Source organism: Syngnathus floridae, chromosome 5 (assembly GCF_059516105.1).
Source record: "Syngnathus floridae isolate MCC-2025c chromosome 5, RoL_Sflo_1.0, whole genome shotgun sequence".
NCBI classification, from domain to species: domain Eukaryota; kingdom Metazoa; phylum Chordata; class Actinopteri; order Syngnathiformes; family Syngnathidae; genus Syngnathus; species Syngnathus floridae.
Genome location: NC_142417.1, coordinates 16,763,284 through 16,786,143, shown reverse-complemented (window position 1 = coordinate 16,786,143; position 22,860 = coordinate 16,763,284). Strand labels below are relative to the sequence as shown.

General features: G+C 42.1%; 1 protein-coding gene across 3 annotated transcripts in view; it reads right to left on the bottom strand.

The window, feature by feature from the left end:
- The window catches only part of zfr (zinc finger RNA binding protein), a 92,598-nt gene that overhangs the window by 8,935 nt on the left and 60,803 nt on the right, over nt 1-22,860 (bottom strand). For 2 of the 3 annotated variants that reach the window (XR_015858606.1, XM_088376171.1), the window contains exons 10-14: nt 19,479-19,598; nt 16,208-16,353; nt 14,895-15,060; nt 14,146-14,366; nt 3,856-4,006 (exon numbers count right to left, since the gene is read on the bottom strand). Coding sequence is in view for 2 of the 3 variants with exons in the window: in XM_088376171.1 (XP_088232297.1) it covers nt 3,856-4,006; nt 14,146-14,366; nt 14,895-15,060; nt 16,208-16,353; nt 19,479-19,598 (804 nt within the window). In the remaining variant the exon portion in view is untranslated. The remainder of the gene's footprint in view (nt 1-3,855; nt 4,007-14,145; nt 14,367-14,894; nt 15,061-16,207; nt 16,354-19,478; nt 19,599-22,860) is intronic. The other variant, XM_088376172.1, reaches the window with a different exon arrangement.

Here is a 22,860-nt window from a genome sequence, read left to right as displayed (position 1 = left end):
AGCTACATCTTGAGCGCTGTACTTGTTTACATTGATGCTGGCCACACATCGATGTGTCATTTTCGAGTTATCAATCAATATAATAAATGAAATAATTTCAGGCTCAAAATTCCTAATACACTTTTATTTTATGGTCATCTGCCTACGTACTTGTGAAAAACAACTAAAATATAAATTGGCTACCTGTGAGTGTGGAAGGTGGTAAGCCTTTGGCAAAATTGTTTATTGTTAGTTACCGTAATTTCCGGACTATAAGTCGTGTTTTTTCCCATAGTTTGGGTGGGGGGGCGACTTATACTCAGGAGCGACATACATGTTTTTTTTTCACAAAATTTTACTTGATCATTAAGACATCATTTACTTACAAGTATAGTTGACCACTTCCCATGTTTTTAGTATAGTTGATCACTTCACATGCTTTTATATCTTTATCTTGAACATAACCAGCTCAGTGGCCTAGTAGTAGAGTGTCCGCCCTGAGACTGGAAGGTTGTGGGTTCAAACCCCGGCCGGGTCATACCAAAGACTATAAAAATGGGACCCATTGCCTCCCTGCTTGGCACTCAGCATTAAGGGTTGGAATTGGGGGGTTAGATCACCAAATGATTCCCGAGCGCGGCACCGCTGCTGCTCACTGCTCCCCTCTCCCCCAGGGGATGGATCAAAATCACATGGGGATGGGTTAAATGCAGAGGACAAATTTCACCACACCCAGATGTGTGTGTGACGATGATCATTGGGACTTTAACTTTAACTTTATATTCAAAACATAAAAAATAGAGAAAACATCAAATAAAGCAATTAACACTTTAGAGCACCATATCCAAGTCCACTGTCTGTTTGCCGTGACTCATCAACTGGGTGAGCTTAAGAAAAATGGCACCAAAAAGAAAGTCATATTTTGCAAGTTACAAACTTCAAGTTGTAAAATATGCAGCTGAAAACAGTAATCGAGCAGCAGAAAGAAAGTTTGGAGAACCGTGATGTACCAACGGATTACTATTTCAAGTGACGTCAGTGGCACCACGCGGCGCGACCCACGTAAGGACGACCGGCATCATTAGCGGTGATCATTTCTAAGTGACACGGAGGACAAAGAGTTTAAAGGAATTAAGGATTTGGAGTGACATAGAAGGTTTGAAAAACTATTATGGCTTTTACGCACACCCGGTCCTACTCTACTGAGTCGGGGGCCGGCGCTCGGTCGAGTGGCTGTCCGCGAACGGTGCATGGGGCTCGGACATGGCCATTACGCACGCCCGGTCCTCTGCCATGGAGCTATCGTCTCTGGAAGTCCACGCCGCCACACGCTTGGACGTTTGTTTTGTGGAATAAAGAGCCGTTTACCAAACCCACGTCTATCCTTGTACTTTGTTAACGCTACAATATAGTTATATACTAGATCTGTGGAATAAAACGATATATCGTTTTCTTGAATCGTTAGTCTTTATATCAATACATAGTATTATATGGTCAAAAAAAGTTTAATAAAGTACGTAAATACACGTTTATATACAGTGGGGGAAATAAGTATTTGACCCCTTGCTGATTTTGCAGGTTTGCCCACTTGCAAAGAATGCAACGATCTGTAATTTTAATCACATGTACATTCTAACAGTGAAAGACGGAATCCCAAAGAAAATTCCAGAAAATCACATCATATGAATTTATAAAAATTGATAACCGTCTGATGAGGAAAAACAAGTATTTGAATCCCTGGACAAACAGCATGTTAATATTTTGTAGAAAAGCCATTATTGACCAGCACGGATGTCAAACGGTTTTTATACTTGGTGACAAGCTTTGTGCATATTTTGGCAGGGATGTTGGCCCACTCCTCCCTGCAGACAGCCTCCCAATCATTCAGGTTCCGAGGTTGTTGCCTGGCAACTCTAATTTTAAGCTCCCTCCAAAGATTTTCAATTGGATTCAGGTCTGGAGATTGGCTAGGCCACTCCAGAACCTTGATGTGCTTCTTCTTCAGCCACTCATTTGTTGCTTTGGCGGTGTGCTTAGGATCGTTGTTGTGCTGAAACACCCATCCTCGACCCATCTTCAGCTCTCTCACTGAGGGAAGGAGATGTTGGTCCAGAATTCTACGATATATGGCCCCGTCCATCCTCCCCTCAATACGATGGAGTTGTCCCGTCCCCCTTGGCTGAAAAGCACCCCCAAAGCATGATGTTGCCAGCACCATGCTTGACGGTGGGGGTGGTGTTCTTTGGGTTGTACTCGGTGTTCTTTGCCCTCCAAACACGACGAGTTGAGTTGAGGCCAAAAAGTTTTATTTTGGTCTCATCTGACCACATCACCTTATTCCAGGCCTCTTCTGAGTCGTCCAGGTGCTGAATGGCGAACTTCATGCGGGCCTGTACATGTTTCTTCTTGAGCAGGGGGACCTTGCGTGTGCGGCAGGATTTCAATCCATGACGGCGTAGTGTGTTACCAACCATTTCTTTTGTAACTGTGGTCCCAGCTGCCTTCAGTTGATTCATCAGATCCCCCCTTGTGGTTTTGGGATGATTCCTCACCATTCGCATGATCAGGGAGACCCCACGAGGTGAGATCTTGTGTGGAGGCCCAGACTGAGGGAGATTGGCGGTGGTGTGGTGCTTCTTCCATTTCCTGATAACTGCACCGACAGTTGATTTTTTCTCTCCAAGTTGCTTTCCGATTCTCTTGTAGCCCATCCCAGCCTTGTGCAGATCAACAATCTTGTCCCTGATGTCCGTAGAAAGCTCTTTGGTCTTGCCCATTGTGGTGATGTTGGATGCTGGTTGTTTGGGTGTTGACAGGTGTCTTTTATACAGGTAACGAGGTGAGGCAGGTGTATTTGATGTAGATAATTGGTTGGGATTGGGGCTGTGTCTTAAAGAAAGACTAACTGGCTTGTAGGAGCCAGAATACTTGCTGTTTGTCCAGGGGTTCAAATACTTGTTTTTTCTCATCAGACGGTTATCAATTTTTATAAATTCATATGATGTGAATTTCTGGAATTTTCTTTGGGATTCTGTCTCTCACTGTTAGAATGTATAGCAGATGGTTGCATTCTTTGTAAGTGGGCAAACCTGCAAAATCAGCAAGGGGTCAACTACTTATTTCCCCCACTGTAAATGTCGCACAAAAAAAAGTAGTTTGGAAATTTGGACGACATTTTTTTTATTTCTTTTGGTTGACAATATTGAGCTGCAAGCACTACCGTACTTTCATAGTTTGGCCCGGGGGTGCGACTTATACCCAGGAGCGTAACACATTACAATATCATTTCACATGTTATTTTCACACTAAACCGCAAGAGGGCACTCTAGGCCTGTGGAACAATTGGAACTGCAACTGACGAGGAGTCTGACGTAAACCACATAGAAGAGGAAGCACAGCATCTTCTACCTCATGAATTAGCGGAGTTGTCTAAAAGTGACACAGAGGATAAAGATGTCATTGGATTCAGTGATTTGGAGTGACACGGATGGTTTGGTAAACTTGTTAGCATGTTATTTATGCTATAGTTATCTGAATAACTCTTAATATGTTACATCAGGAACGTTCTCAGTTTGTTGTTTGTGTCATGTAACGTTAGCATACCGTACAATTATTCAGCCTGTTGTTGCCGCTATTCTATTTTTATTTTAAATTGCCTTTCAAGTGGACATGTCTGCTCTTGGTGTTGGATTCTATCAAATAAATTTCCCTCCAAAATGCGACTTATACTCCAGTGTGACTTATATGTCTTTCTTCTTTATTATGTATTTTATGGCTGGTACGACTTGTACTCCAGAGCGACTTATAGTCTGTAAAATACGGTAATTTAAGTTTTCAGTTCACAAATAAATCAAATGAGAAATGGAAAGACAGTACTGTTAGCTGTTTCGGGAGGAGTTCCACAATTCGTGTAAGGAGACTTTTGGTGGGCTTCTCTGAGCAGAGCAGGACTAAGTTGACATTCTTGTCACCCCGAAGAAGTAACCCTTTTGCCAGGACTCCCACTCTCATCACACCCTTCAGGGCTCTACATGGATAGAAAAGGCAGAAAACAGCAATATTAATACAGCATTAAATTGAAATGAAAATCAAGAAAATATATACTTCATTAAATTAATGGGGAACTAAAATTATTTTTCTAAAAGAATACATTGTACAATGTGCCAGCACAAGTCAAAGGATCGTAATTAATTATTATTGCATTTGCTGAATAAGAATCAAATAGGATAATTAATGAACTTTAGTAGGTCACCACATTTCGTGAAATTGTCATCAGTCGCAGATCTCAAGTGACTTTGAAACTACAGTTGCATTTTCCCGGGTAATTCAAGGCATTTGAGTAAGCCTGATTTTTCAAAATTAGATCAGTAAGAACTGCAATTTTATGATATATAATACATAATATTATATATCCCACTCGGCTATACATGTTTGGGATACCTGACTAAGAACAAGTGATATGGACTGGTAGTTGTTGCCCAAAGTATTGTTATAACCTTTAAAGTTTAAAGATTTACCGTATTGGCCCAAATATAAGACAACCCTGATTATAAAACGAGCCCCTCTTTTTAAAGACTCAAATTTGAAAAAAGACTTTTTGTGTTCAAAAACCCTAACCCAAATTTAATTTTTATACAGAAAATAATTACAGTACATCTGAAACAAATTATTATAACAATTTATTCGAGAGGAAAAGCTGTTATTTTGCCTCATTCAAATAATGCAAAAACTGTCTATTTAGTATCTGAACATTTTAATATGTAAACTAAAGTGCAATCACATTTGTAAATGAATGGCTTCTATTTTTGAAATGTAAATAAACCAATCTACTGTGATAAAACAACAAAATTGCAATAACTGCATCAACCATCAAATGAAGTCTAAATGTAACTGTAGTCTTGAAACAAATCTGAATAAGGAAAAACATTGCAATAAAATAATGCAAACTGGTTTAAACTTGAGAGTAGCTGAGATCTGTCATGTCAGAACATTACTCCTCACAAAAATCCTCTGCCTCGCTGTGCTCAGTGTCACTGTCCTCACTCTCATCTGGCTCCGCTGGCTTTCTTCTTCGTGACTGGGGTTCGCTTTGGCCTGGGGAGTTAAGTTCAGCATTTGCTTTAAAGGTATCTGGCGCCATCTAGCGTTGTGAATGGGTATAATGTCTAGACCCCGAATGTAAGACGACCCCCACTTTTTCAGTCTTATTTCAATGCAAGAAACACCGTCGTATATTCAGGCCAATACAGTAATTTTAAGGACTGCATCCACTTAAAAAAATGTATTTCCTAACTTGAATACATACTATATTCATATATCACTTTTGCCCCCTCAGACTGATGCCAGTATGAGTTTGAGCACTCGCCAATAGAGTACAATACCTTTAACACTTTTGATCTATAAAATTTCATTCAACGCAATGACAAAAAATTATGAACAAAAACCTTTCTTTCTGATGTCAAATTGCTACAATACAGAGCTACCTACAGCAGAGGAGGAATGACTGTCAGATTTAGCTGTGTCAAAATTACAAAATTAGTTATAAGCAAATAGATGATCAAATTCATCGCCTCATACAGTACCTCTACTTACAAACTTAATTGGTCCTGCGATCGGGTTTGTAAGTATAAACGTTTGTAAGTTGAAGCAACGTTTCCCATAGGAATCAATGTAAAAGCAAATAATGCGTGCCGACTATGTGTTGATTCTTAAGTCGAAAATTGGTTCCTAAGTAGATGCAACGAGGCTCCGGTTCGTATCTCAAAAAGTTAATAAATTTAGGCGTTCTTAATCGAGTAATTGTTTGCAGACATTTTTCAACTAAAGATTGTCCAAATGTTCTGATTTAAGGTTCTGAAAAGCAATAATTTTCTGATTTCTCTAGTCCTTCATTAAAGCGATAAATCTGCTTTTTTGTTTAATCAAACTGAGACATTTGCTAACATTTGCTTTTTTATTTTGGAACACAATGACCCTAAATATTTGTTGTGTGATGCTGCTTAACGTGTTTAGTTTATTTTAATCACCAAATAATACCAAATGAACAAAATAATTGGTTAATAAATATTATTCGGGGCGAACATAAAATGAAAAATCCACTTTTTTTGCTTTTATATTCATTTTATTGTGCACTTAGAGTCTCCAAGATTGTAGAAAAGTATAATCTATCCCTCCAGGTGTTGCAGAGATACTTTCATGATCTGTTTGGGGGCTATTTTTTACTTATTAATTAATTGACATTTGAAAGCAAGATGAACATCGTACAACTGCTATTTTTTACTGCGTTCAATTTTCTCCATTTTCTATTACATATTTTTATCTATTACGTCACATCCTTTGGGGCGGGACTACCAAACAAATTAATGGGTGTGACCAAACGGTTTTGCAAATCCGCCATCTTTATTACTCGGAGAAACTTTTGTAGTTCAAACAACTCAAGAATGCCAAAGTGGAGAGATCAAAATGTTCCATTGTTGGATGCATCAATCCACACAACTCATTGCACCGTCCCCCAGCATCTGAACATCAAAGAAGTGCCTGGTCAAATTTAATTTTTCAAGCTGTGTTCCCACATCTATGTCTTGCTTGTTCAAGGACGAGTGTTTCAGAAATCTTTTGTCAGTATAGAGAAGGCTTAGCCGAAAAACTTTCAATCTATGGAAATGATGGACACATTGGTAAGCTTGAGATGACAAAAAATACCGTATTTGCCGGTGTATAGGTCGACTCGGTGTATAAGTCGACCCCCTAAAATTCGACGGATATTTACGATTTCATGATATATCCTTTGTATAAGTCGAGCTCAATTGTTGCATTATATTAAACTTCAAAATTCAATCAGAAATATGCGAAATTTATTGACGAAATGTGTTCAAATTCCGGGAGGCCGTGCGCATGCGCAGTGGCCGGAAATAACTCCAGCCGAGCGGATCGGCTGTTTCTGAGCACCGCGGAGGAGATCGCGGAGCCTCATTCGACTTCCAGCGGCCGGCGAGTTCGCGCACGCCGCCCGGCACCAACGGGAGGCCGGAAATAGCTCCAAGCCGAGTGGATCGGCACTTTATAAGCACCGCGGAGGAGATCGCGGAGCCTCATTCGACTTCCAGCGGCCAGCGCACTCGCGCACGCCGCCCGGCACATCCGGGAGGCCGTGCGCATGCGCCAAGTGGCCGAAAATACCCCCCGCCGAGCGGATCGGCTGTTTATAAGCACCGCGGAGGAGATCGCGGAGCCTCATTCGACTTGCAGCGGCCGGCGAGCTCGCGCACCCGCCCAGCACATCCGGGAGGCCGTGCGCACGCGCCAAGTGGCCGAAAATAGCCCCCGCCGAGCGGATCGGCTGTTTATAAGCACCGCGGAGGAGATCGCGGAGCCTCATTCGACTTCCAGCGGCCGGCGAGCTCGCGCACCCGCCCGGCACATCCGGGAGGCCGTGCGCACGCGCCAAGTGGCCGAAAATAGCCCCCGCCGAGCGAATCGGCTGTTTATAAGCACCGCGGAGGAGATCGCGGAGCCTCATTCGACTTCCAGCGGCCGGCGAGCTCGCGCACCCGCCCGGCACATCCGGGAGGCCATGCGCACGCGCCAAGTGGCCGAAAATAGCCCCCGCCGAGCGGATCGGCTGTTTATAAGCACCGCGGAGGAGATCGCGGAGCCTCATTCGACTTCCAGCGGCCGTCGAGCTCGCGCACCCGCCCGGCACATCCGGGAGGCCGTGCGCACGCGCCAAGTGGCCGAAAATAGCCCCCGCCGAGCGGATCGGCTGTTTATAAGCACCGCGGAGGAGATCGCGGAGCCTCATTCGACTTCCAGCGGCCGGCGAGCTCGCGCACCCGCCTGGCACATCCGGGAGGCCGTGCGCACGCGCCAAGTGGCCGAAAATAGCCCCCGCCGAGCGGATCGGCTGTTTTTAAGCACCGCGGAGGAGATCGCGGAGCCTCATTCGACTTCCAGCGGCCGGCGAGCTCGCGCACCCGCCCGGCACATCCGGGAGGCCGTGCGCACGCGCCAAGTGGCCGAAAATAGCCCCCGCCGAGCGGATCGGCTGTTTATAAGCACCGCAGAGGAGATCGCGGCGCCTCATTCGACTTCGCACTCGCGCACGCCGCCCGGTTCAAATTTTCTAAGTGCAACGCACAATGAGATGCATGAGAAACGGCCTTGGTTACCATCACATTTGAAGCGATGAATACGAAGTTAAATTTTATGACTCGGTGTATAAGTCGAGGTCGATTTTTTTCGGTCGATTTTGGATCGAAAAAGGTCGACCAATACACCGGCAAATACGGTAATAAACTATTTCTCTTTAATAATATTGCGTGTCTTTGCACTCGTTTTCATAGCAATAGCGTCAGTCTTTCTGCTGATTTTAGAGCTGTGCGCTCTATGCTTTCACTTCCGGTGGGTGTATATTGAGTGGTTGTATCAGATGAATTGCATATAAGGTACTGTATTATTATTGGGGAACACAATAATGTGTTAAATGCATTCGTTAGCTTCTCGCTAACACTAGCATTAGCTTACTTCGTAGCTTGACTGCAGTGCTTGTTTACGAGACGTGTTCATAAATATTGTAAGGGGAGTTATTTTGTTGCGTGTTGTGTATGGTTGTATGGACAAGTCTTCTGCCGTTGACATACATTTTAACCAATCAAAAACCTTGCGGCGCAAGTAACTTTATCCATCCATCCATTTTCTGAACCGCTTAGTCCCCACGGAGGTCGCGGGCGTGCTGGAGCCTATCCCAGCCGTCATCGGGCAGTAGGCGGGGGACACCCTGAACTGGTTGCCAGCCAATCGCAGGGCACACAGAGACAGACAATCGCACTCACACTCACACCTAGGGACAATTTTGGAGTCTCCAATCGGCCTACCAAGCATGTTTTTGGAATGTGGGAGGAAACCGGAGTGCCTGGAGAAAACCCACGCGGGCCTGGGGAGAACATGCAAACTCCACACAGGGAGGGTCGGAGGTGGAATCGAACCCGCACCCTCCTAACTGTGAGGCGGACGTGCTACCCAGTGCGCCACCGAGCCGTAACTCCACCTCAGCTAAAAACTACAAATATGTCCGACCGGAAATGGAGGCGCACATCTGGAGGGAGTGGGGTGTGAAGTATTGCATTTGCATTTAGAGACACCGCACCAAAACGGCTTGCTCCGAGCCGCACATCAGAAATAAAAGAGTGACCTGTGATGCTATTGAAATGAGGAATTCAGACAAACGCATCGCTGGTCCACTTTGTATAGACCACAACTGAATGTGTAAAACGTAAAATGGAAGAATCAAACGTGATATGTAAGTTTTAATGTACTTTAATGCAAATAAAATTGTATGATTATTCAATTAATCATTGGAATAATCCATAGAATTATCAATTCTAAAAATATTCGATTTTCATCCACGTCGCTGTCTGGCTCGCAGCGGAGGCTTTGTGGCTGTTTGTCTACCATCAATCATCGGACACGCAAGTATGGCTTTCGGATAAAGAGGTTTGTACGGCTTCGTGCACCAACTGCACCCTTCTCTTAGAGAGGTTGTCCCTGCTAGAGGGACGTGTCCGCCAGCAACAGCAGAATAGTGCGATAACAGTAGATGTGGCGGACACAGACGCGGACTGTAGTCAGCCCGCAAGCCCAGTTAGCATTAGCCCCAAGCGGCTTGCTAATTGGGATGAGCCAGATAAGACGCATAGCCGTCCAAAGTCATCGCGGTCTACTGGCCCTCGCACCTTGGTCATAGGTGACTCCATTACCTGAAATATCACGCTTAAAAATCCAGCCACGGTAATGTGTATTCCTGGGGGCAGAGCACCCGAAATAGAAGCTAATCTTAGGGAGCTGACTCGCAATAGGCCTAGTCAACAGCGTAGTTCCAACAACACTAGCTACTCGGACATAGTGATACATGTCGGCGCCAATGATGTTAGGATGAGGCAATCACAAATCACAAAGAAAAACATAGCGAGGACTTGTGATCTCGCCAGAAAGATGAGCCGGCATCGAGTATTTGTCTCTGGCACCCTGCCTGGGAGAGGCACTGATGAGAGGTTTAGTAGATTAGTCTCCCTTAATTGATGGATAGCTGGATTCTGTAAAAAGCAGGGACTGTATTTTATAGATAACTCCTTCTGGGGCCGCCCCGACCTGCTGAGGAAGGACAGATTTCATCCTAACCATGAAGGCGCCTTCACTCTTTCTAGGAATATAGATTACTGTTTGAGCCACTCATAACGGGTCACTTAGTCCAGGTCAGGGGACCGGTAACTAGACCACCTGTTAGGATGGGTTTGGAGTCTGTTAAGTTAAAGTTAACTAGCGCTAGGCTAGACTTCCAGCATGCACATAGCTCCTTGTGTAGACTTGAGCGTCACAGTTTGAATAGTGCTACAGTACACATGAACACACTTTCTACTGAGGTAGTAGACAAATCCAATCACTCCACCCTGACCGGTATCGCTGATGAAACGGTGCCTGTTTCAGATAATATTACATGTGTACCAAATAATTACTATCAAATTCCTACGGTCGTATCGTCCCACCGCGCTAATAAACATTTGAGAGGTGATGTCAGGCCTAGAAAACACAATCTTACTCGCATTTCGTCGATAGATACGAAGCCTGATCGACCAATTACACTTAAACTCGGTTTTATGAATATTAGATCGCTTCATACGAAAGCAGTTCTCATTAATGACCTCATCACGGAACATAATCTAAACGTTTTTGGTCTTTGCGAGACCTCGTTAAAACCTAATGAACTGCTGCCGCTTAATGAGGCCTCGCCTCCAAATTTTGTGAGCTCGCATGTGGCGCGTCCTCGAAAAAAGGGTGAGGGTGTCGCCCTCATCTCAAATTCCGATCTTAGATTTAGGTCTCGTTTGATTAACATATTTAAAACATTTGAAGTTCTCACTGTCCGATCCACCGCTCTACCGTCATTTTATCTTGCTGTTATTTACCGTCCACCCGGGGCTTACTCTGGCTTCCTGGATGAATTTTCAGAATTTGTGGCTGATCTAGTGACAAATGCGGATAATATACATGGGCGATTTAAATATCCACATAAATTTACCGTCAGAGCCACTTGTTTCGGCGTTTCAGACTTTAACTGATACGTTTGGTTTTACGCAAGCCGTACAGGCAGCAACGCATAAGAATGGAAATACCTTAGATCTGGTATTATCCCGAGGACTGGGAACTTCAAATATAACAGTACTGCCATACGCTACTGTTTTGTCTGATCACAACTAAATAAATTCAAACACTTCATCGGTATTGTGAGTCCTGGATCTTAGTGCTGCCCTCGACACTGTAGACTTCGATATTTTATTAGAGCGTCTTAAAAGTTGTGTTGGTATTTCAGGGTCAGCACTAGGCTGGTTCTATTCCTATCTATCAGACAGGACGCACCAAGTGGTCCATGGCAATACGTCCTCTGAGCTCTATAATGTCATGTATGGTGTCCCACAGGGATCGGTACTCAGACCAATTCTATTTAATATTTATATGATCCGCTTGGGGACATAATACGTAAATATAATATTAGTTTTCAATGTTACGCGGATGACACCCAATTATGTATGCCGTTATCATTGACAGATCCGCGGGACTATTGTAATCTTGAGGCGTGCCTTGCGGAGGTCAAGCAATGGATGTCTCTCTACTTCCTTTGTCTTAACCCAGATAAAACTGAGATGTTGATAATTGGTCCAGCTCGTTATCAACACTTATTTAAGGAAACCACTATAACTATAGATAACCATACTCACTCAGAGCGATACTGTAACTAATCTCGGGATAATATTTGACCAAACGCTCTCCTTTCAAAAGCACATTAAGAATATAACCAGAATTGCGTTTTTTCACCTTCCTAATATTGCTAAGATTCGTCCGATCCTCTCAACCGGTGATGCGGAAACTATTATACATGCGTTTATCACGTCGCGCCTGGACTACTGCTATGCATTATTCTCTGGTCTTCCTAAGTCCAGCATCAAAAGTCTACAGCAGGGGTCTCAAACTCCAGTCCTCGGGAGCCGCATTCCTACATGTTTTCCAAGTTTCCCTCGTTAAAAACACCTGATTCAATTATCAGGCTCCTGCAGAACGTGAGGATGAACTGATCATTTGAATCAGGTGTGTTTAACAAGGGAAACTTGGAGCACATGTAGGAATGCGGCCCACGAGGACTGGAGTTTGAGACCCCTGGTCTACAGTTAGTACAAAATGCTGCTGCAAGGCTGCTCTCACGGACAAGAAAATTTGATCACATTACCCCAATATTAGCCACTTACAGTGCCTCCCAGTCCATTTAAGATGTGACTTCAAGGTTCTTCTATTAACCTATAAATCATTGCATGGCTTAGCGCCTTCATATCTCGTCGACATAGTTGTACCTTATGTTCCGTCTCGTAACCTTTGTTCGCAAAACGCTAGTCTTTTAGAAAATGTCTGCAGGGTCTAGAGCAGGGGTCTCAAAGTCCAGTCCTTGGGGGCCGCATCCCTACATGTTTTCCAAGTTTCCCTTGTTAAACACACCTGATTCAAATGATCAGTTCATCCTCACGTTCTGCAGCAGCCTGATAATTGAATCAGGGGTGTTTAACGAGGGAAACTTGGAAAAATATGTAGGAATGCGGCCCCCGAGGACTGGACTTTGAGACCCCTGGTCTAGAGCATTTTCTATTTGGGCTCCAGAGCTTTGGAATGCCCTACCAATGGATATTAGAACTGATACCTCAGTAGAAACATTTAAGACACGTTTCTATGATTATGGCCTTTAATCAACCTGTAGTGGCCGATTCGGCTGGAGTTTCACTCCCTCTCCCCATACCCCCTTCCCCGGCTGGGGAGGTGGTTAGGTGACACCCAAGCTAACAGCGGCTATCCAGATTCTTGTGGACCAATTCAGGATGAGGGAACTGCAGCGGATTACCCTCATCGAAGACACTGCCAGGACAATCGAGGGCTCTTCCGGCAGCTCTTTGCTTTGACTTGGACATCCACTTTTTCATTGATTTTCATACTATCTATTTTATGTGCCCTCTTTGCATTCATTGCAGCCTGGTGATCCTGAAAGGGGGATCCTTCCATCTGTGGTCCCTTCTCAAGGTTTCTCATTTTTCCCCTGGTAGGGGTTTTTGGAGTTTTTCCTTGCCCTTTTGGGGCCTTAAGATCAGGGGATGCTTTGAGAATAATTGTCAATTGTTTGTCTATGTGAAGCCCTTTGAGATTGCTTGTTATTTAGGGCTTTACAAATAAACTTGACTTGATAGTGACAGTTGTAGTCATATTTTTTTACCGCAAGTATCGGTGGCAGGTTTCATATTTTTTTTGCCCCAAGTATCGGTAGCAGGTTTCGGCAGCCATACCAGATATTTTTAAGAAAGTCCTGGATCGGCTCGATAATTTTGGTTTAGGTACTTGCCGGCATCTATATTATATACACATGTAGCAAGTACCAAACAGCTTATTCTCACTCGGGTCGTGGGTGAGCTGGAGCTTATCCCAGCTGAGTTTGGACAGTGGGTGGGGTAAACCCCGAACTGGTTGCCAGCCAATCACAGATCACATACAACAATTCATACTCGTATTCATTGGCTAGATTATGTCTGATGTTAAATTTGCCGTTGTGCACTACAGAATTTGTCAACTCTGTCTGGTTTTCTTGCTAAGATAAGGGCTGATACACTTTCACAATTTCGTGAATTTAATCACTTGCAAACATATTGGGCTTGGTAGGGAGGTAGATATTTTATTTTAATTATTTTTTTTAGAATATTTTGTAGATTCAGTTAACCTCAAATAAAGATGTGCGCATTTACAGTTTAATATAACATTTAAGACTTTCGAAAGATTGATGTGATACATTCACATATTTAATCAACATTGAGGCATTCTTTTAAGATTCATTCATTTAAACCTTTGGATTAAGCCTTTTAAGACTTTTAGGATCCCTTCGCGAATTTAGGAACCTTTCATGAATTCAACTGTAGAGCATAATGAAAAAATTTTGGCATCTTGTATTATCAATCAGTCTTGACTTCCCGTAACTTTGAAAGGCAGAAAAACTAAAGCACTTTTATCGAGGTCATTAAATGTTACAATGCAATCACCGTTACTGTAAATTTGAATACAATAAAAAATTATCACAGCTACCAATACCTGTCGATGTCACACCTATCTTTTGGTGTTTCTTTCTTTTCGTTGTCATCATCTTCCTTGATCTTGTCCTCATCTGTTATTATGTCTGAAACCAGCTTGAGGGCACGCTCTGTGATTGACACAATTTTCTGAATAGATTGCAGCTCCTCCTCTGAGGGGTAGATGGAAGCATGCTTGGTCATGACATAGCGGTCATCTGAAGAGTCAGGTCGCCGAAGGTGCTGCAGGGCACAAGAGTATTAAGTGCAATGAAGTAATCTCCTAAAACATATTAAACTGCAATTGAGTTTTTGTGTTTGATGGTAAATCCTATAACAAACGTGTAAAGCTCCTCAATACGTGTTTGGATTCCAAAAACACTGTTAAAGTTCTCCCGACCTTATTGGGGCTGATCATTTTGTTTTTATTTTTTGTAATCATCAAAGTCAAGTTTCCACATGGAAATTTGCTACGGCGGACACTTCCAGCAACAGTTTCCCCAGCAACAATTTCAATATCCTTGTGTCATGTTGGGATTCTTTTATACAATTAAAAAAAATCTCTCTATATAAAAAAATCTATATTTAAACATGTATAATATTTAAAAAAATCTGCATTCATTCTTTATTTATCCAAGTGAGGCAATTGAGAACATTTACAATGCCAACCCCGAGACAATTCAGGCTTTGAATCATGACATAACCGTATCGAGTGATGGGTGGGTAGATGAATGGTTTGTATATCCACAGAGGAAATTCACTTGACCTTACCAGAGGACCCTGTGGCTGTAAACCTGGGATACCAGGTCGAACTCCGAGAAGACCCGGAGGGCCAGGTGGACCCTGTGGATACCCTCCATCTGGTCCACGACGGCGCTCATCCCAGTGGTGCTGTTCTTCTTCCATACGTCTCCAATACATGTCTTCTTCATATCGCCTGAAATTAAGTGACATCTCAAATTATTTATTTCTTAGGGTGTATTCAGACCAGAAAAGTGTTTTAGTCCGCCTGTTTTGTCGGGACCAAAATCAGACTTAATTGTTTTTCGTTTGGTGCAGTTCCTATTCAGACTGTACATTTTGCAAGTGAAGTAAATTTTGTAAACACACCCACGCTTGTGACGATCTGTGCTCCCATTGGACAGCAATGACCAAGGTGGCACACAGAGCAAAGACCCGGAAATGGAGGAAATCGTGCGAGTCCTACGTGCTGCATTCCTGCTCTGTATATTTGTGCTTTTGGTTCGATCTACACTGTTTGTATTCACACCTGAAGCGAACCGCACTAGAATTCGTTTGAAAGTGAACAGAGACCACTTAAAAAATGCTTCTCGGTTTGTTTCTTTAATTCGCACCAGGATTAGTTTGTGTTTATTCACATCTGCATAAAAGGTTCAGACCAGCGTTACAATCGAAACCTGGTTTGTTTAAAGTGGGTCAAACAGTAAGGTCTGAATAGACCCTTAGTCTTTTTACAGCCTTTTCAAAAGCCATGACACAAAACTAGTCTCGAGTCTGTTTTTATTAGGTCTCAATGTCAGTATATACATTGGTGTGAGGTTGGCTGAATGAAGCGCCATCTGATTCATGTCTGTTAGGTCTTGCCATAATTCTTTAATATAAAAATGTTGGAAGACATCTGTTTTTGCCTGCTTACATACGTAGATCTGTAAACTAGGAATGGTTTGAAGATATAAAACTCCGAAAATTTTACAAATTTGGTTAGATTTTATACTGCAAAAATGAAAGAACGTGCAAAAATTAATAATCATTATTACGGGAGGCATATATACCAACTGTTGTGATTCCTACAGTGTTCCTGACTTGGATAACACCCTCAAATTGAAGCTGAAAGCCTGCAGTTACACATCTTTTAATTTAAGCATTTAAGCAAAATAAGCATTTAATTTCAAAATCATTATGGTATGTAGAGCCAATAAAAAGAGAATTGTGTGAAAATGTTGACATTTACTGCTGTGCTGAGATTTTTCTTATGGGAAAATAAGGTGATGTAGATACATCAAACTCCTTATTGTATACTCCATATTCTTGCCATTCAAAAGAAGAAATCACAATAACCATACCGCATTTCCATTCGCCAACGTTCCTCTTCCTCTCGTCTTCTCCAGTATTCCTCTTTTTGCATCTGCTTTCTCATCTTTTCTTCTTGAATCTTCCTTGCTCTGATGCTAGGCTTCACCTCCACCTGCAAATCTGGGTTGACCTTTTTCTGAATGTTTGGGCACAGAAAACAAAAAAACGCAAATTATCATTGTTAATAATCATGAATGAAATTTATAAACGAGGTTGGTTGAACAAGATTGATTATTTCATTATTTTAGAATCAGTATCCGGGTTGACACGGAGACCTTTTTGTCAATCTGATTGAAATCGTTACGAATGAAGATCTACGGTCATCCATGTTCCGATCCACTGTTAATCACAGCTGCGCACAAAGGAAAAATGCACCACCATGCAGAAAGAATCGGGACAGCGGCAATGAGTGCTCATAGCGCGGGGCGTGCCCCTGAGCAATGTGTTTCACTGAGGACAACGGAGGGGTGCGCAGCTGCCGTGTATGTAGAGGAAAAAAAGCACTGCAGTCCAGGAGTCAGGGCAGCGGAAATGAGCTTCTGATCAATGTGAGTCACTGCGGACGTGACGGAGTTCAAATGCAGGCGATGGCAGCCGGCCACGCGCAAGGGCAGAAGCACCAACGGGTGCCGAAGGAGTTGGGAGTTTTCTTTTATATACGTAGTACTGTAAAGGTACAATACATGCACAGAACAATGTGGGAATGGTTATTAAGGGAATGGGAAAGGTTTATGTAGCGTAAAAGTATTCAGTCAGTACAGAGAGGATGTTTTTTGCGCCACAGACCGGTTACGTGTCAGAAATATTTTCGCGGACCGGCCTTTATATAAATAAATAATACATCTATATAAATAATACATTTATAATAAATATATAAATACGATTAAATAAAATGATACGAGTGGCATAAAAACAAGTATGAACGACATTTTTTTAATTCATTTATTTATTTATTGGTAATTATTTTTTATTAATATTTTAGTAATTATTTATTAAATTTTATCAATAAAACTCACCATTACGTTGAATTAGTGGGAGCACTGAGCTTGTTTCTCAGAAACGAGCCGGTCCCATCGAGGCGTAATTGGAGACAATGACACCCGAAGAGGTCAAGGTTTGTCTTTAAATGCAGGATGCTTGGTCGCCATGTGCCGAAGCAGTTTTGAAGGCTTCATTGCCTTGTTAGCTAGCATGTTGCCACATATTATGCAGTGGGCTTGGCGCGTCAGAGTCACCTGTGGCGATAAATCCATATTTTAAGTGGGACTCCATAAATGTTCTTTTAAATGCAGCTTTCCTTTTCTTAGAAATCATAGCCTCTTCTTCCGTCTCTTCATTGGGCTTTTTTCCCTTTCCGACGAAGCTTTCCAAACATCTATGTTTTGTGCTCATTTTTGCTTGCTTCGCGGGCTCGACTGAGGTGACATATCACGTGACCGAGACGAGCGTCTTGACCTGAACCGACGGATGTAATTGGGAGAGAATCACCAATTTTTTTATATTGTTCAAAATACCGTATTTTTTTTATTATAAGTCGTTTTTTTTTTCATAGTTTGGGTTGGGGGGGCTTATATGTGAATGTTTTCACAAATTTTCAAAATTAAAAAAAAAAAAAAAAAGTGAAACCGCGATAAACTAACCGTGATGTAGCAATGGATTACTGTAATTTGAACTGCAAGTGTCGTCAGCGGCGCGGCGCGGTGGCTGTTTACATAAAGGACAAAGGATTCGAACACGGGATGACGAAGATGACGAAGGGCCCCACGTACTGCCGGCATCATTAGCGGCTTTGTTTGTAAGTGACACGGAGGACGAAGAGTTTGAAGGATTTAATGATTTGGAGTGACACAGAAGGTTTGAAAAACTATTATGACTTTTACGCACGCCCGGTCCTACTTTACGAAGCTCTCTTTCACCTCCGTGGATGGAAGTCGGGGGCCAGTGCTCGGCCGGGTGGCTGTCTGGGGACGGTGGATGGGGCTTGGACATGGCTTTTACGCACGCCCGGTACTATTCTATGGAGCTCTTGTCCACCTCCGTGGCTGGAAGTGCCACCTCCGGAGATGGAAGTCCACGCCGCCACACGCCTGGAAGTCCACGCCGGTGCTTGGGGCCGTGTGGCGGTGAACTATTTGTTATAGTTATTTGATATATTTTATTTCGTGTAGCAACTTGTATATGTTTTTATCGTTACAGTTCAGTAGTTGCTGGCTCGTTGAACTCTTGTTTTGTTAAATAAAGAGCCGTTTACCAAACCCACGTCTTTCCTGGTACTTTAACGCTACAAGATAGTTATATACTAGATCTGTGGAATAATGACGAGGCTGACGTCAGCGGCGCACGCGCAGCGTTGTTGACAAAGGACGAGAAATTTGATCGATGGATTTAATGATTTGGAGTGACACAGATGGTTTGATATTATTATTGTTTATATGATAGTTATTTGATATGTACTTTATATATCGTTATATGGGTCTGTGGAATATTTAGAACTGCAACTCACGATGAATCCGACGTCAGCGGCGCATACGCGGCATCGTTTACATAAAAAACGATCGATGGATTTAATGAATTGGCGTGACAGATGGTTTTATAAACATGTTATTTATGTAATAGTTATTTGAATAATTATGTCAGGCCCATTCTCAGCTCTTCGTTTGTGTTTATGTCACATTAGCATACCTATCGTTTAGCCTGTTGTTGCTCGTTCATGTCTGTTCTTGGTGTTGGATTTTGTCAAATAAATTTCCCCCAAAATGCGACTTATGCTCCGAAGCGACTTATATATGTTTTTTTTCCACTTTATTGTGCATTTTATGGCTAATGCGAGGTATATTCCGAAGCGACTTTTAGTCCGAAAAACACGGTAAATTCTTACTCATTTTCGCTAGCTTTGCGGGCTCGACTGGGGAAACTTGTCACGTGACCGGGACGAGCGTCTTGACCTGAATTAATTGATCGTCGATAAAAATGTTTTTTTTTTTTCCTGTGCGGCTTGGCGGCCCGGTACCAAGTGACCCACGGACCGGTACCGGCCCGCAGCCCGGTGGTTGGGGACCTCTGGTGTAAGAAACTGGCCCAAGTACAATAAGGGACGAGGTTACCATATCATACGAGTCAAAAAAGGTGGAAAAACATTTCAATAGTTCTATGATTCAACGAGTGTGGCGTTGGAAATAAAATGTGCTTTTGCATTTAATTTATACATTGGACATAAACTTCGAGGGTTTAAGGATGGAGAATAAAGGGAAATAAACAAACCTTGTATTGCAGGCGATGCCTTCGTCCCTTTAAATGCATTTCTTTTGCATTTGGATCGTTGAAACTACATTCACAGAGCTTGCAATGGAAGCGGATCACTTTGCCTTCATCATTTCGGACCTTGAAATCAGTTGTACATATTCAAGTTGATACAGTTGAAACCAGAAGTTTACATACACTAATTAACACAGGTACTTTTTTCCCTATCACTGTTTGACATAACACTTCTGTTGTAGGGCAAATAGGATTACCATAATTAGTTTTACTTGCTAAAAGCAGGGATAATTAGTGAAGGCTTAAATATTTCCTTGCTTTCTTCATAATTCTAATTTTATAAATAATATCATTACTATTTGATACAAGTGCCTTTAAACCGTTTGGCTTGGATCAAAAATTTTGGATAACCTTTCACAAGCTTCCCACAATAGATGGCAGGAATTGTGGTTCATTACTTCTTTTTCACTGCCCAAAAAATTCCAATAGGATTGATAGCCACGCCTAAACACTGACTGTATCCTTAAGCCAGTTTGTAACCAGTATGGCAGTATGCTTCGAATCAATGTTTGCGACTAAGCTTTAACTCTCTGGTTGATGTCTTGTGACTTCAGCATTTAGTGTGAAGGCCTTCGCCTTCACACTTATGTTATTCTACATCATTCACTTTATTAGTGTGAAGGCGAATTCTACACCAGGGGTGTCAAACTCATTTTTTTCGCGGGCCGCATTGTAGTCATAGCTTCTTTCAGAGGGCCATTATGACTGTCAAACCAAATAAATGAATGAGCACCTAGTATTACATACAGTAAAAGCTACAAAACAAACTGACAAATAACTAATTTTCAAATCAGACGAGTAAAAACAGGTCAAATATTTTAAAAAAAAAGATACTATTAAAAGTGAAGACAATTTGCAATTCTAGTAATGACACACAAATTTGATGCACAACTTGTCTTTGCGGGCCACATAAAATGATGTGGCAGGCCGTATCTGGCCCCCGGGCCTTGAGTTTAACACCTGTGGTATAGTGGGTTGGCTCGGATGGTTATGCTTTTTTTCGCCCCTGGGTGTCAGTCAGACCACAGGATGGAAGACGTGGTTCAGTTTTGATTGCTTTACTGAATTATTGGCAAAAAAGTAACAGGCACTGTGGCTCATAGGGGCATGCAGGCAAACTGGCAAAAGGGTATAAGCACACGTCCATCATGGACAACACCTCTCACCCCCTCCATGACATTGTGCGGTCCCTGAGCAGCTCCTTTAGCAGCAGACTATTACACCCACGGTGAAGGAAGTAACGATTTCGCAGGTCCTTCATTCCCTCTGCTGTCAGACTCTACAACATGCGTGGCACCTGATATAATTGTGTTTCGTCTCTACTAGCGGCACTTGTCTTTGTCTTTGTCTGTTATTTATCCTTTTTTGAAATTTTGGCACTTGTATTCTTGCACTCGTATGCGCTGCTGTGACAAGTACATTTCCCCGCTGTGGGACGCATAAAGTTCTATCATCATCATCATCGAAAGATTCTCGACATTCCCAAAATTGCCAAATTCAAAAATTTCACGTTTAAAATTTCCACAAAATTTCTCAAAATTTCATTTTTCAACTCTAATTTCTACAATTTTCAACCGATTCAACCCATTCGAACGTTCAACTATTCATCTTTTGCCTACCTATTCCACAACTTCCCACTTACCAAAAATTCCAAATTTTTAAATTTGAAATCCACCCCAAATTTTCCAAAATTTCGTTTTTCCCTTCTAATTTCTACATTTTTCCACCAATTCAACCCGTTCCAACTTTCAACTGTTCTTCTTTTGCCTAACTATTCCACAGCTTCCCACTTACCAAAAATTCCAAATTTTCAATTTTGAAATTCACCCCAAATTCTCCAAAATGTCATTTTCCAACTCTAATTTCTACATTTTCCAACCAATTCAACTCGTTCCAACTTTCAACTCTTCATCTTTTGCCTACCTGTTTCACAACTTCCCACTTACCGAAAATTCCAAATTTTTAATTTTGAAATTCACGCCAAATTCTCCAAAATTTGGTTTTTCCCTTCTAATTTCTACATTTTTCAACCGATTCAACCCACTCCAACTTTATTCACTTTGTTCAACTTATGCTTACCATATTCACCCCCTTCATTCCCACTTCCACTATGCTTACCCAATTCACTCCTTCACCCCCATTTCCACAGTGTGGCGGTATTCTTGGATTGACCCAGAAGTGCCCCAAAATGAACACGAAGTGAACCGGAAGTGCCCCAAAATGAACACGAAGTGAACCGGAAGTGCCCCAAAACCAAACAGGAAGGGCCCCAATTTTAACAGGAAGTGAACCGGAAGTGCCCCAATTCTAACAGGAAGTGAACCGGAAGTGCCCCAAATCAAACCGGAAGTGACCCAAATAAAACCGGAAGTGACCTAAATCAAACCGGAAATGACCCAAATAAAGGAGAAGTTGCCTAAATTAAACCGGAAGTGACACAAATAAACCGGAAGTGACCTCAACTAAACCGGAAGTGACCACAAACAAACCAGAAGTACCCCAAATAAACCGGAAGTGACCTTAATTCAACCAGAAGTCCCTTAAATAAAACCAGAAGTGACCTAAATTAAATATTTGCTCTAACTTTTACACTTTTGTCCGATTCTACCCGTTTCAACTTTAGAATTCCAAAGTGAACCTCTTAAACCCGTAGTTTTTGTTTCGGTCCAAATTTATAAAAAATTTTGGCGCTTTTTTTTTTTTTTTAATTCCCATTCATTCTCTATGGGGCATTTAACAGTTAATGTAACTTCCTCATTTTTCAATCGATTCAACCTATTTCAACTTTAAACTGTTCATCTTTTTCCTTATAGATAATCCATAATCTGTGGATTATTCCACAACTTCACACACGAAAAATTCCACATTTTCAATTCTGAAATTCATGCCAATTTTTCCAAAATTTCGTTTTCCCTTCAAATTTCTACATGTTTTGACCGACTCAACTCCTTCCAACTTTCAAATGTTCATCTGTTCCCTACATATTCCACAACTTCCCACTTGACAAAAATTCCACATTTTCAATTTTGAAATTCACGCCACATTCCCCCCAATTATGATTTTCACCTCTTATTTCTACATGTTTCAACCGACTTCCCAACTTTTAGGTGTTTATAATTTTCCTACCTATTCCACAACTTCCCACCTACCAAAAATTCCAAACTTTCAATTTTGAAATTCACCCCAAATTCTCCCAAATTTCATTTTACACTTCTCATTTCTGCATTTCTCAAATAATTCAACTCATTTCAACATCATTCTGCAGCATTCCCTAAGAATGTATTCAGTTTCTTCGCCTTCACCCGGATTTCTCCAGAAATTGCATTTT